Source organism: Ahaetulla prasina, chromosome 15 (assembly GCF_028640845.1).
Source record: "Ahaetulla prasina isolate Xishuangbanna chromosome 15, ASM2864084v1, whole genome shotgun sequence".
NCBI classification, from domain to species: Eukaryota; Metazoa; Chordata; class Lepidosauria; order Squamata; family Colubridae; genus Ahaetulla; species Ahaetulla prasina.
The window spans coordinates 9,455,457-9,470,414 of record NC_080553.1 but is presented as its reverse complement, the minus strand read 5'-3'; the positions used below and the strand labels follow the sequence as shown (position 1 = coordinate 9,470,414).

General features: G+C 46.2%; 1 protein-coding gene across 6 annotated transcripts in view; it reads right to left on the bottom strand.

The window, feature by feature from the left end:
* Positions 1-14,958, bottom strand: part of ARVCF (ARVCF delta catenin family member) — a 404,277-nt gene that overhangs the window by 12,453 nt on the left and 376,866 nt on the right. For all 6 annotated transcript variants that reach the window (XM_058158410.1, XM_058158411.1, XM_058158407.1 and 3 more), the window contains 5 exons: positions 13,835-13,962; positions 11,475-11,625; positions 7,392-7,584; positions 3,416-3,527; positions 590-680 (listed from right to left, as the gene is read on the bottom strand). In XM_058158410.1, the coding sequence (XP_058014393.1) occupies positions 590-680; positions 3,416-3,527; positions 7,392-7,584; positions 11,475-11,625; positions 13,835-13,962 (675 nt within the window). The remainder of the gene's footprint in view (positions 1-589; positions 681-3,415; positions 3,528-7,391; positions 7,585-11,474; positions 11,626-13,834; positions 13,963-14,958) is intronic.

Sequence of the window (14,958 nt, the reverse complement as noted above, 5' to 3'; positions counted from 1 at the left end):
GACGAGGCAACTCTCAGGTTTTTGGTGATCTCTGAGCTTACTTAATTTTCTTGCAGACGTTTCAATACCCAAACTTAGTAACATCATCAGCGCTAGCAGATGTTTCCACTGCTGTGGGTTTAATTTTGCCTTTCTACTGCCACTGGCTATGAGATCCCACCCCCCATTTTTATGATTGAGGGCAGGGGTCCCCAACCCTCGGACCACGGGCCTCTACTGGCCCCTGGCCTATTTGCAACCGGGCTGTAAGAGCGGCGGGCTGGCAGGCAGGCAGGCAGGCATACGCATAGCTTTGTCTCGCACATGCAGCTCAACTCATGCAAGTGGCAAGCTGGCGCAAATGCACGTGTGCACGCAACTCAACCAGCCGAGCTGCGTGCGTATGCGTGTGCACTCAGGTCCACCGCTCGTGTGTGGCCCGGTTTCCCCTCTCCCCCCCTCCCAGCTGGGCCACAAAATTTGGGGACCGCTGATTTAGGGGATGGTCCAGAATGCATTGCCCCTAAGATATCGAAATGCAATGAAAGGAGTAACGTCTCATCTCACTTGGAGCGAGTCGTAATTAAGCTGTCGGAAAAGTAACACAAACCTTGGCTTTTATCCACCAGGGGCAACGTGCTATCATCGTATCCAGATTTACAAGAGCTGTTTTTGGATCCCTTTGTAGTTGCTGAGGCAGTCTAGAATGTTAAAAAAAAAAAGGGGGGGGGTGATTATCAGCAAAAAACCCTCTCCCCTGCCTGACTACTTATACCTGGTGTCTGTTGTGGTCCGCCAGCAGCCTGCGGAGCTGGCAACGGAATCGGACAGCAATGAGGCTGAGGTGAGGCTAGGGCCATCAGGGAGTGAGGTGCAGACTCCAGAGCCTCCAGAGATTGATAGTAGTGAGGCAGAGGAACAGGAGGAGCCTGTTCCTAATGCATGCGTGAGAAGAGCTGCCAGAAGGCAAGAGCAGCTCAAGCAAAAAGGACAACTTGGGAGTAAGGCCAAGAGATGATTGGCCCCTCCCATAAAGCTTAAAACAGAGCAGCACCGGCGTTTCAGCTTTGCCGGAAAACAATGATGGTAGCTTCGTCTTCTGCTTCGTCTACGTCTTTCATTTATTTTTCTGAATGTTTGCCAAGAAAGGCCTTTGGCAGTTTGCCTAATTGGACCAAGGTTTGCGATAGGACTGAGGAATTTGTGTTGGGAGGAATTTGTTTTAATTTGAGTTGAACGACACTGGGAATGAACTAATTCTCAGCTGTTCGAATAAAGTTTGTTTGTTTTTTCATGGACTGAGTTTCCTACTACCTACTTGGGCCTGGGTCACAACAGTGTCTCTATGACACGATAATATTTTCCCTACACCTGAGAATACAGAATATAAATGCAGATATACTTTTTAATCTAGCCCATTGACCTTTTTTTTGTTTGTTTTAGAAAAAAATTATTGGTTTTAAAAACAAACAAAAACAATGGACATTGCTCTACTTCTCTGGTTTCTAACATTTACATCAAGTTCAAGTTACTATATCATACTGTATATTCCTCAGCCTATATACAAATTTACATATCTTCTAATTCCTTATATATCAAGTATATACTATATTACAACTATATACATATTTAATAAATCTATTCGACCCTCACAAGTACAATATACGTTGATATATACATTTCCAGACATTCATTATCTCTTGTTTTTGGCATTCTTCCTCCTATCAAGCCAGTCGTAGAATTTACTCCAGACCTCATAGTACTTCGATTAGCTTTTGTCTTTGAGTTCTAAAGTTAAGTCTGTCCGTCTCTGCACAGTTGTAAATTTTGCTTATTATTTCTTCTTCTGAGGCTTATTTCTTTGCACTTCCATTTTTGAGCAAAGGCTAATCTTGCCGCGGTTAATATATGCAACGTTAAGTAGGTTACATTTTTATCGTGTTGGCCATCCATCATGCCCAATAAGAAAAATTCCGGTTTGACCTCAATTTTGACCATTAACATCTCTTCTAACCAGCTTCTTATTTGCTGCCAGAATTTTTTTTAGCTTTTTGGCACTCCCACCACATGTGATAGTATGATCCTAACTCGATTTCACATTTCCAACAAATTGGAGAATATTTTTTACTAATTTTTGCCAATCTTGTGCATGGGAAGTACCACCTGTAAAATAATTGATGGATCTGGATCGCCTTCACGGGGTGGAGGGGGGATGGGATTCATTTTTGTAAAATTATTTTGCAGGATAGCTGTCAGGGTTCCGACGGATGCCCTAATTAAATCATGAGCCTCGAGCCAAGCTTCCAAAGAAATCCAGTTATTTATCAGGAGCTTCATGTCGGCATGGTCCCAAGTGAAGCCAGCTCTGACCCCACATAATTTACGCCTCAATCATGACCCTGTTTCCCCCCCTCCTCCCAGAGTGTGTCATCAATTGCATTCACAATAGAGCAATTTCAGCAGGTTGTAGAGGTCACTCCCCTCCGATCGCTGTGGGTAACCCTGGGATACAGCCTTGAGAGAGAGAAGTCTGGAATGAGTATCTTGTCTTTGGCTGCTGGGCCGTTTCATCGGTTTCCCATCCCCGTTGCTTATGGCAACTTGAGAGAAGGCCAGGAATGCTTTGTGAGTTGACAATCGCATTCTGTCTTTATTGACCTATGCGAAGGAATGACTATGTTGCGGGGGCCAACGTGAGCTAAATTCCTATCTATTCCTTTTTATGTATTTAGTTTTTTTTATTGTATCCTGCCTTTATTGTTTTTACAAATAACTCAAGGGGGTGACTATATCCAACACACCTTCTTCCTTCTATTTTTCCCATAACCAGCACCCTGTGAGGTGGGTTGGGTTGAGAGACAGTGATTGGCCCAAAAGTCACCCAGCCAGCTTTCATGCTTAACTAATGTGGAACTAGATCTCACCATCTCCTGGAGATTGGCCCAAAGTCAACTACAGTAGCTGGGTTTCATGACTAAGTGGAACTAGAACTCACTATCACTTGGTGATTGGCCCAAAGTCAACCAACTGGATTTCATGGCTAAGGTGGAACTAGAATTCACTATCACCTGGTGACTGGCCCAAAGTCAACCAACTGGGTTTCATGGCTAAGGTGGAACTAGAATTCACTATCACCTGGTGATTGGCCCAAAGTCAACCAACTGGGTTTCATGGCTAACGTGGAACTAGAACTCACTATCACCTGGTGATTGGTCCAAACTCAACCAACTGGGTTTCATGGCTAAGGCGGATCTAGAACTCACTATCACCTGGTGACTGGCCCAAAGTCAACCAAGCCAGCTTTTATGCCTAAGGCTGGACTTGAACTCACAAGTCTCCTGCTTTCTAGCTTGGTGTCTTACCCACTAGATTAGACCAAACTGGTTCTCGGCTCTTACTAGCAGTTCTCAGGCGGAAACTGCGTGGGTTTCCTTACCTGAAAATGAGATTTATTCCAGCCTTCCTTCTGCAAAACGTTCCTTAACTCTTTGTAACTCCAGGTCATTTGAAGAACGTGAGAAGCTGCTTTCATTTCTCTGGAGGACTGGCTGATTTTGAAGAGGTGGGAGAGGGAAATACACAAGACACACAGAAAGAAAGCCAACAAACATCAAATGCAGAAGAACCAGTCAGCCAGTCTCTTAATGTTACCTGTAAAATTACTGCAAAGAGGTTGCTCTTTGGAAATTGAAGGACATGGTGGAAGCCTTATAGGGGAGTCTCCAAGGCAGGGGGGTCCCCAACCCCAACCCCCCCGGTCCATGGACTGGCACCGGTCCACGGCATGCCAGAATCTGGGCCACGCAAACAAGTAAAACCCCATCTGCGGGATACAGGCAGTGTCAGACCTGGAAGTCATCTTTTACAGTTAAGCCCTCAGGCTGCCACATTTCCTACTGTGGGAAAATGGGAGGGGGGATTGTATGGAATATGGGTGATATGTAGTCAAAATAACATTCTTTTCTCAGAGATTCAAGGCCAAGGTGCAGTACCGCAGTACCGCATTCTAACCACTGCGCCACCACGGCTCAGCCAGGGGGACGGGATAGCTCAGGCTGTTAAGAAGCCTGTTATTAGAACACAGTAGCCTGCAATTACTGCAGGTTCAAGCCCGGCCCAAGGTTGACTCAGCCTTCCATCCTTTATAAAGTAGGTAAAATGAGGACACAGATTGTTGGGGGGGCAATAAGTTGACTTTGTAAAAAATATACAAATAGAATGAGACTATTGCCTTATACACTGTAAGCCGCCCTGAGTCTTCGGAGAAGGGCGGGATATAAATGTAAACAAAAAAAGAAAAGGTGGCCTGCAGCTGCAATGAGGTGATGGGGACATATCTCCAGTGTTGGATGGTGCCTGATTGGGTCATGGGATGGACATGTGGGTGCTGGGCAGGGTCTTGAACTTTCCTTTGAATGGGGAAATCCTGGAAGCTTAAAACTCTCTAAGTGGTTTACAGAGTCAGCCTATTGCCTCCAACAATCTGGGTCTTCATTTTACTGACCTCGGAAGGATGAAGGGCTGAGTCAACCTCGAGCCAGTGAGGATCAAACTGCTGGCAGTCGGCAGTCAACAGAAACAGCCCGCAGTACCGCATTCTAACCACTGCGCCATCACGGCTCAGCCAGCTTTTGGTCTCAGTGTGTCAACAATTCAGAAAACGTCTAACTTGACTTTGCTGATGGGTCACCCTGACCCACCCCCACCCCCAAACCAAAGAGAAACAATTCTCTATCTTCCTTCCCATCTAGGCCATCCCGAATAGCGGCACTCAATGGCACAATTAAGACTTCTGGTTTTCAGAGGCGTCCAAAGGCCCTCTGAAAAGCACAAGAGCATGCCCCCCCTTGAGTGACTTCAGGGTGTGTCTGTCTGCAGGCTGTGCAAGAGCGCACCCCATTCTTGTGTGCCCCCTCCCACAGCCTCTGTGCGAGAACGGTGTGCTTTTGACAACAGTTGTTGTTAGGCGTTGGCGAATAGGGTCGTTTCACCCTGAGCATCGTGTTGTGCCCCCTTTGACACGCGTGTCCTAGGTCTGTCATCACTGCCCTAGAAAGACAGTCTGTCAGGCGTGGAAACCATACTAGGCCGTAGGTTTCCAGACGCTGCCACATTTCTCCCCTGAGGGGAAGAAGGGGGGTTGAGGGGTATGATAACATTCTTCAAGCGGTCAAGGTCGGATTGTGTTCACATCTGCAGAAGGAGTGGCAAGAAGAGGTTTCGAATAAAGTGGAAGAACATTGGACTATGTGACCGGCAAAGGGGTTAGGGGGGTGGGACTCTTGGGGTTTGTATAACTGGGAAAAGAATCCGGAAGTTTCAGTTTTGGAATTTCACTCATCGTGTGCCAGTTTCCTTATGCTAGTAAAGAACTTTGAAAGACAATGGCTTCTGAGGTTTTTTTTTATGCAGAAGAGGTTTTTCTGGAACCTTGTCACAGTCTTTGCGTCAGGCTAACACACAAACACACACACACACTCCTCTTTTTCTCTAATGATTTCCTTGACTCGTTGCTATGAATTGAGCCGCCACATTAATCTTTCAAATTAGTAAACAATGCAATAGAGCTGTTGGGATCCAAGTAACGATATATTTTTTTCCCAGATTCTCCTCCACTTCCTGCCAACTGCCCTTTATTTTATTAACAATCCTCCTCCCTGCTTTTCCGTATCTCTGAATATTCGCAAAGGACAAGCATCTTCTCTTTTTGCCAATAAATGTCTGGATTTGCTTAAATGATGAGGCTTTATGTTTGCATGCTCAACGCTGAAATGGACAGCCAGGGGATTTTTGTCCCGGGATTGACTGATGAGTTTCATCGGATTGATTTTGCCTCAGTGTCCACTTCAGCTTATGGCAGCTTTAAAGATGCACAGCGATGGTATACATTTTAAATGCTTGTCTGAAAGATGAGGGGGCCCTTGCTTCTGAGATGCCAAAGACGGGTGAGATTTGGGGTTTCTTGTTTCAGGACCATCCATCTTACAAGCTAAGAATGTTGCAACTCAATCGTTCGGCTTCAAAAGCTGACGGAATTAGCAGAGATGGCTAAATTGATTCCTTTAATTCAAGACAAAGAATGGAACCAACTTTGTTTCTAATTGGAAACCGCTGCTGGGCTTTGTGCTCTGCTTGGGTTTTGCTGATCAGGTAGGTTTGTTGTTATAGAAATGGCTAATATATACTATTGTGCAAAAGTAAAAAGTTGAGGCTGTAGGTAGATACATAGAACCTTATTCTATTATGCTATATTATAGAATATAGATCCTTATTTTAGATAAGATGATACATAGATAGATAGATAGATAGATAGACAGATAGATAGATAGATAGATAGATATGATAGAGATAGATAGATAAATAGATATATAGGTGGGTGATAGGTAGATAGATGATAGATAGATAGATAGATAGATAGATAGATGGATGGATGGATGGATGGATGGATGGATGGATGGATGGATGGATGGATAGATAGATAGATAGATAGATAGATAGATAGATAGATAGATAGATAGATAGATAGATGTTAGATAGATCCTATTACACTAAAATAGTCGGAAGTCAATGCTTTTTCCTTTCACTTCCCCTTTTCTTCTATTCTTTTTCCTCTTGCCTTTTCCCTCCCTTACTTCCCCATTATTTTCATTTTCTTTGCATTTTATACTTTGATAAGCTAATAAAAATTTGTCAATCGTAAATCAAGAAACTTTCCAGATTGGCAATAACGAATGTGTCTTCAGGAGCATGCTATGGGGTGGGGTTTTTTTGGGGGGGAAATGTAGGGTGGGTGTGATGATTAGACGGAAAAGATTATAGAGAGAAAAAGAATCACAATGTCACTTCAGAGAGAGAGGTGGTTGTAGTTTTTGTTGTTGCTGTTGTTGTTGTTAGTGTATGGCATTGTTACAGTAGCCAGGAGACCCCAATGTTTATTGCAGAGTAGTAGTTTGGCTTGCCAAGGGTCTGGCCCTGTTGTGGGACACATTTGCGCGCTTCCCAAGGTGCCCCACAAGAAGGCAAGCTGGTATAGCACCAAAGAGAAAGACCAGTGGCTCTTCTTGCAGCATCACTCAAGGTCCCTACCTTCTTGGCACTGCCTCGCACACGGGCACCTCAACCAGGAAGGTTCAGAGCTGTCAGGCATCCGACTGCCTGCACAGAGCACCAGACACGTTTCCCCATCGAAGTGGTACCTATCTATCTACTTGCATAGAACTTGCTTTCGAACTGCTAGGTGGACAGAGGCTGGGAAAAGGGACAGGAGCCCATCCTGCCACATAGTGCCTGGGCTCAAACTGCCAGAGCTGAGACCATCTCCATCATCGTTAAGCTACGGAGCCACCGTGCCTCCATAAAGAAGTGTGTTTTTATACATTAGTGGAATTTTTATCTCTTTTGCAGATGCTAACCTGGATTTGCTGATAGCAATCAGCTTCTGAATGCCTTGCGTCTGGATCAGGGACCTGGCATTTTCAGAACTGTCAGTAATGATTTCATGGATGGTGTTCAGGACGGCAACTATTGTGTCCTCTTCAAGGTTTTTTGAAGATCGCTGTTGCCGGCTAGGCAAATTTCTTACCAGTTCCCCCATGGCGTAGCTACCTGAAATCAGAAAGCGCGCCTGTCATTGCAAACTGATTTTATTCCTGAAAAATGAGGCAGCTATAGTTAAAAGGTAGAACCTGTACGGGTAGTCCTCGACTTATCACCATTCGTTCAGCAGCTGTATCAGAGGTGGGTTTCAGCAGGTTCTGACCAGTTCTGGAGAACTGGTAGCAGAAATTTTGAGTAGTTCGGAGAATTGGCAGTAAAAAATTCTGACTGGCTTCGCCCCCATCTATTCTCTGCCTCCTGAGTCCCAGCTGATCGGGAGGAAATGGGGATTTTGCAGTAACCTTCCCATGCCATGCTCACCAAGCCATGCCACGCCCACCAAGCCACACCCACAGAACCAGTAGTAAACATTTTTGAAACCCAACAAGGGACTTACAACCGATCGTTGCACTTATGACACTAGCCGTGTCCTTGGAATTAAATAGCAAAATTTGAGTATTGGCCACTGGCTTGTATTTACAAAGGTTGCAGAATCTTGAAGTCACGTGACCTTCCCACCTGGATTCCAACCCTGCAACGTCAACAGGGGAAGCCAGATTCACTTAACAACTATGTGATTTGCTTAACGACCATGGCCAAAAAAAAAAGGTCATCTAATCATTGCTTAAATTCTGGTTCCAATTGTCTTAAGTCGAGGACTATCAGTACAGGCAGTCCTCGACTTACAATCACAATGGAAGCCAACATTTCTGTTATTCAGCGAGACCTTTGGTCAGTGAGACTTGCCCCGGTTTAATGACCTTTCTTACCACAGTCGTTAAGTGAATCACTGCCGTTGATTAAGTTAGTCACCCGGTTGTTAAGTGAATTTGGCTTCCCTCTTGACTTAGCTTGCCAGAAGGTTGCAAAAGGGGATCACGTGACCCTGGGACACAGCAACGGTCATAAGTATGAAGCAGTTGACAAGTGTCTGAATTTTGATCACATGATCACGGGGTGGGGGTGGGGGGTTGGGTTCCCAAGGTCGCAACTCTGAAAACGGTTCTATGTTAATTTTTCCAGTACTGTTATAATTTTGGTCACTAAGTAAACAGTCATAAGTCGAGGATTATCTGTCCTTACAACATGGAAAGGCCACCATTTTCCGGCACATCTCCGGAAAATATCAGTGAGGCTTAAAAACCCTTTTATGACCCAGAAGGTTAAAACCGATTCCAGGAATCCCGCAAGACCGCCAATCCGGCCTCACGTATTTGAGATCCATCAGCGAATTTGCGTTTGGCATCTCATTCATTCATTATTATTATTTTTTGCCCATCGTATAAAATATCGTACTATTAACCTTTGTTGTTTGGTCTGGGGAATTTTAATTCTCTTCTAAATTTCACTGCAATTAGCCCAATTAAACCACACGAGTCCTTGTGGAATACTAGCCGTTATAAAACATTTATTTCAGAGGTAACGGCGGCTGGTTGCTTTCGACGTTATCAATGCTGGGATTTTTTTTTCTCTCTCTTTCTTTTGATTTAAAAGGAAGACGGGCGGCTCCAATGCTGTTGTTACAGGGGCTGCAGATGGCAAACACGATGTGGGCAAGACCAGGACACAACTAGGACCAGATTCAAAAGTTTTAGGGTTCAAATGGGTGCCTTAAACCCCCCCCCCAATAGAAGGGTACCTCATTTTTCATTCCCGCTCACTCTAGAACAGCGGTCACCAACTGGTGGTCCATGAGAAAATTTTGGTGGTCCACAGAAAAATTATTTGCATTTTTTTTAATTTGCATTTATATCCCGCCCTTCTCCGAAGACTCAGGACGGCTTACACTATGTTAGCAATAGTCTTCATCCTATTTGTATATTTATATACAAAGTCAACTTATTGCCGCCAACAATCTGGGTCCTCATTTTACCTACCTTATAAAGGATGGAAGGCTGAGTCAACCTTGGGCCTGGTGGGACTTGAACTTGCAGTAATTGCAAGCAGCTGTGTTAATAACAGACTGTCTTAGCAGTCTGAGCCACCAGAGGCCCTATTTTTTATATTACACTAAATCAGGGGTCCTCAAACTACAGCCCCTGGGCCAGATATGTGCAATATTTACGGGACCGCCTGCTGCTACCGAATACCTCTCACCGACCCGTGCGCTCTCACAGAGAGGGACTCCTCAGGGTGCCGTCGGGTAGGCAGTGCTGGCTGGTGCTTCCCAGGGGAAGGGCCTTCTCTGTGGGGGCCTCCACCCTCTGGAACGAACTTCCCCCAGGACTTCGTCAGCTTCCTGACCTCCGAACCTTCCGCCGCGAGCTTAAAACACATCTATTTATCTGCGCAGGACTGGACTAGATTTTAAAATTTAAATTGGTTTTAAATGGGTTTTATTATGTATATTGTTATTTTTAATTATTCGGCCATTTGTAATAAGTTTTTTAACTGATGTTTTATTTTGTATTTATATGTATATTTTTTATTTGGCTGTGAACTGCCCTGAGTCCCTAGGGAGATAGGGCGGTATAAAAATACGAAAAATAAATAAATAAATAAAATAAATGAACGTTTGTGTTGTTGCAGAGAGTCTCCCCCTTCGGGGTCTTTTTGTATGGGTCGGAGGGGGGCAGAAATTCTGACTTGGCCACTTCGGCCTCCTGGTGCAAGGCTTTGGGTGAAAGCTGGAGGGAAGTGCTGCTGGTGGCGAAGAGCCGGACGGCCTTGTTCCAGTGGGACTGCATCATGGCCTGGAACTGGCTGACCATGTCAACTCGTTGAGCCTCCAGGCGCCGGTACCTGGCCTTGCACTCCCGCAGGTCTTTCCTCTGCTTGGAAAGCCTATGCTCCTAGTCCTCAGTGAGGTGCTTCTACTAAGCCTCCTTCTCGGTCAGATTTAATTTGAACTGAGCTGTTTCGCCAATTCTTTCTCGTGGTGGCTGCTTAGCTCCAACAACTGCTTCCTGTTGGGGCCCTAAGGAGCCCGGGTGGGGAGGCGAGGAGTAGCTAGGAGGGAACGGGCGAGTAGAGGCTGGCGAGGGGGGCCCCCTCGATGTGAGTGACATCGAGTTGGCCGCGCCCATCCAGTCACATGACCACCTAGCCACGCCCACTCAGCCGGTCATTAGGCAGTTCATATTAGTGGTCCGTGGGATTTAAAATTATGAACGTAATGGTCCCTGAGGTCCGAAGGGTTGGTGACCCCTGCTCTAGCAGGGGTAGAGAGACGGAGTTGCCAGTCCCAATTATGTCCACTAAGTGAGGACTAGCTGTACAGGCAGAGGTGGGTTTCAAAAATTTTTACCACTGGTTCGCCGCGCACACGCGTGCTCACTTCATGCTTGTCTTCTGCGCATGTGTGCTTTCCGCACATGCGCCGGGCCTTCCGTGTATGCAGTTTGCTTGCGCACATGCCTTCCAGCCATGTTCCCAGCCTCAAAAATGTGGCTAAATAGGACTGCATAGCGCCGCAGCAAGGGGGCGGGTCCACCCGCGATCCCCACTATCAGTTCACCCAAACCGGTACGAACCGGCTGTGTACTGGTAGTCCTTGTCTTACAACAGTTCATTTAGTGATTATTCAAATTTCCGCTGACATCAAAAACAGTGCCTTATGACCGCTTTTCACACTCGCGACCATTGTGATGTCCCTGAGGTCACAAAATTAAAATACGGACGCAATACGGCAACTAATTCATATTCATGATGTGTCCCGGGGTCCCGTGATCCCCTCTGGCGACCATCTGACAAGCCAAGTTGATGGGGAAGCCAGATTCACTTAACCACCGTGTCGCTAACTTAACAATGGCAGTGATTCACTTTACAGCCGGGTTGTAAGAAAGGTTGTAAAAACGGATCGTCGTCATCTAAGCACGAGCAATGAATCAGCTTGATTGGAACGCAGCGTCTAGCCTTGGGTTTTTTTCGCACACAACAATCACCTTTTCAGAACTTACCTATGAGATCCTTGTTACGGCGATCCATGGAGAGATTTCGCAGGGCTATGGATACCGCTCTCACCACCTTATCCGAATCCGATTGGAGGAGCTCCACCAGGACAGGAAGTCCTCGTTCCTTTCGCACCGTTGCCCGGATATATGTAGACCACTATTCCAAGAAGGAAGGGAGAAGATAAAAACCAGCCACTTTGAAGGGTTATGTTGTGGCCTGTCGGCCCCTCCAGCAACCAGATCAGATGAGGAGGCAGTGTGGGAGTCAGGGTCAACATCAAGGCAACCTGAGAGCTCCGAGGGGGAAGAGGGAAGGGAGCTGGCAGAGAGAGAGAGGGGGGGGAGGGAGGGAGGGAGGGAGGGAGAGAGAGAGAGAGACACGGAGCCTGGGCCATCCGTCAGCCCTCAGATAGACAGTCAACAGCCCCCAGGTCTAGAAGTGGCTGATGAGGAAGAGGAGGAAGAAGCTGGGTCCAGTGCCTGATGCGTGGATGCAGAGAAGAGGAGAGCAGTGGAAATCTATGGGCCGGTCCTCAGGACAGAACAGCCATTGCTACTAGCGAAGCCCCACCCTAGCTCTGGGGATAAAAGGCAGGGGGTGGAGATGAATAAATGTGGCAGGAAGAGGAGGAACAGCTGGGTCCAGTGCCTGATGCGTGGATGCAGAGGAGAGGAGAGCAGTGGAAATCTATGGGCCGGTCCTCGGGACAGAACAGCCATTGCTACTAGTGAAGCCCCACCCTAGCTCTGGAGATAAAAGGCAGGGGGTGGAGATGAATAAATGTGGCAGGAACAGCTGGATCCAGTGCCTGATGCGTGGATGTAGAGGAGAGGAGAGCAGTGGAAATCTATGGGCCGGTCCTCGGGACAGAACAGCCATTGCTACTAGAGAAGCCCCACCCTAGCTGTGGGGATAAAAGGCAGGGGGCGGAGATGAATAAATGTGGCAGACAACTGTTCATGTCCCTGCCGGACAGACTTGTTAGCCTGCGGTGAGAGAGAAACTTTTTGCCAGGGCTGCAGGCACTCCTAAGGAAGGAATCTTTGAGTTAACTTTAGAAGGTTGGTCGTGTTTGGGGAGCTGGTCAGAACAGGTTACCAGACTCAATGCAGAAACTTAAGTAGCCGGGTTAATCTGTATTCTGGAGGAAATGAAGGCCACGATAGCGGTGTGGAACTTCTAAAAGACCGAAACCTTGGGAAAATGTATCCCCTGGGACGAACTATGGCTTAGTGTCTTACTTCTAAATGCAAAGTTATGGTCTTCCTAGCAAAATTGATCGATGGTTGGGAAGAGTGATTCACTTCTGTCTGAAATGAGTAATTTCCCGAGGGTGCCGGAGAATGCTAATAGACTTCTCCTAGGTCTTGTCTAGATGTCTTGGCTTGAAGATGCATTACCCAAGTGACAAGGGGAGAACATGGTTTATGGCCAGAACACGAAGAGGTTAGATGCAAGCCATTCGGGCAGACACCTCCCCAATTCACATGACTGTGACCCAGGCCCAAGTAGGTCGTTAGGAAACTCAGTCCGTGAAAAACAAACAAACTTTATTCGAACAGCTGAGAATTAGTTCATTCCCAGTGTAGTTCAACTAAGTTAAAACAAATTCCTCCCAACACAAATTCCTCAGTCCTATCGCAAACCTTGGTCCAATTAGACAAACTGCCAAAGGCCTTTCTTGGCAAAAGTTCAGAAGACACCGATACGAAACAAATGCAACAAGACAAGGCTATCAACGTTGTTTTCCGGCAAAGAGCCCAAACGCTGTTGCTGGTCTGTTTTAAGCCTTATGGGAGGGGCCAATCATCTCCTGGCCTTACTCCCAAGTTGTCCTTTTTGCTTGAGCTGCTCTTGCCTACTGGCAGCTCTTCTCATGCGTGTATTAGGAACAGGCTCCTCCTGTTCCTCTGCCTCACTACTATCAGTCTCTGGAGGCTCTGGAGTCTGCACCTCACTCCCCAATGGCCCTGGCCTCACCTCAGCCTCAGCGCTGTCCGACTCTCTTGCCAGCTCTGCAGGCTGCTGGCGGACCATAACAGAGTGGGGGGCGGGGTGTAAGGGGAGCGAAGCAAATTCAGACTTGCAAAGTCCTTGTTAATTTTCACCGATATCAATACAAGTAATTTTAGCCTTGATTTGTTTGGCTTGGACATCGATTTTTGCCATTTCCTAAACTTGGAAACTTTAAAACAATGTGGACTTTGACTCCCAGAATTCCCCAACCGCGGAAGGCTGGGGAATTCTGGGGATTGAAGTCCACACGTTTTCAAGTTCCCGAGTTTGAGAAACACTGCATTCCTGAAAATGGAGGAACGATTTTTAACCATGAAAAATAGCCAAGACACACAGGGGTTTCACTCACTGTCCAGTTTCCTGCGCTGAGATTCTGCAGCGCGCCGGCTGCTGCTTCCAAGGTATTGAAATTTTGACTTTCGGTGAGAATTGAGAGGTAAAGCCGCACGACTTCCGGCTGGTACAGCAATTCGAAACCTAAAATGATAAAAGAGGATGTAACATTTACATTTTGACTCCGCCTTCTGTGAGAGGAATGGCATTAGCTTATTTGAGTGAAACCACCATTTACTATACTGTCCCAAAGCTGTTTTTCTTTTTTTCCAACAGGCAACCGGACTTTGTTTTTCCTTGAAGACGTTTCGCTTCTCTTCCAAGAAGCTTCTTCAGTTCTGACGGAATGGTGGAGAATGGAAGGGTTTATATTCTTTGTAGCCATCTGGTTGTTAGTACTCTCCCTGAGAATTAAGAGCCGCTTGGTGGCGCAGTGGTTAGAGTGCAGTACTGCAGGCTACTTCTGCTGACTCCCGGCTGCCTGCAATTTGGCAATTCAAATCCCACCAGGCTCAAGGTTGACTCGGCCTTCCATCCTTCCGAGGTGGGTAAAATGAGGACCCAGATTGTTGGGTGCCATAGCCTGACTCTGTAAACTGCTTAGAGAGGCTGGAAAGCACAATGAAACGGTATATAAGTGCTATTGCTATTGCCCTTCCTTCCTTCCTTCCTTCCTTCCTTCCTTCCTTCCTTCCTTCCTTCCTTCCACCACCCCCACCCATCCATGGCGCAGTGGTTAGAATGCAGTGCCATAGCCTGACTTTGTAAACCGCTTAGAGAGGGCTATAAAGCCCTGTGAAGCAGTATATAAATCTAAGTGCCCTTCCTTCCTTCCTTCCTTCCTTCCTTCCTTCCTTCCTTCCTTCCTTCCTTCCTTCCTAATCACTATCACTGATACTTCTCGCTTGATCACTAATCATGATAATGATCATCATAATAATATTTTAAGAAGATACTTGGTCGATACCTAGGATGCTGGCAGCAACCTGTATCAACCATCAGAGCCAATCAATATTAGTGATACATTTTTAAATGTTCCGTTGACTGACTTTCATGTTTAATGAATAAAAGAGATAGTAATAATAATTACAGCTCTAGTCCAGGCATAGATTTGGATTCTGCAAAGATTTGATATCTTTC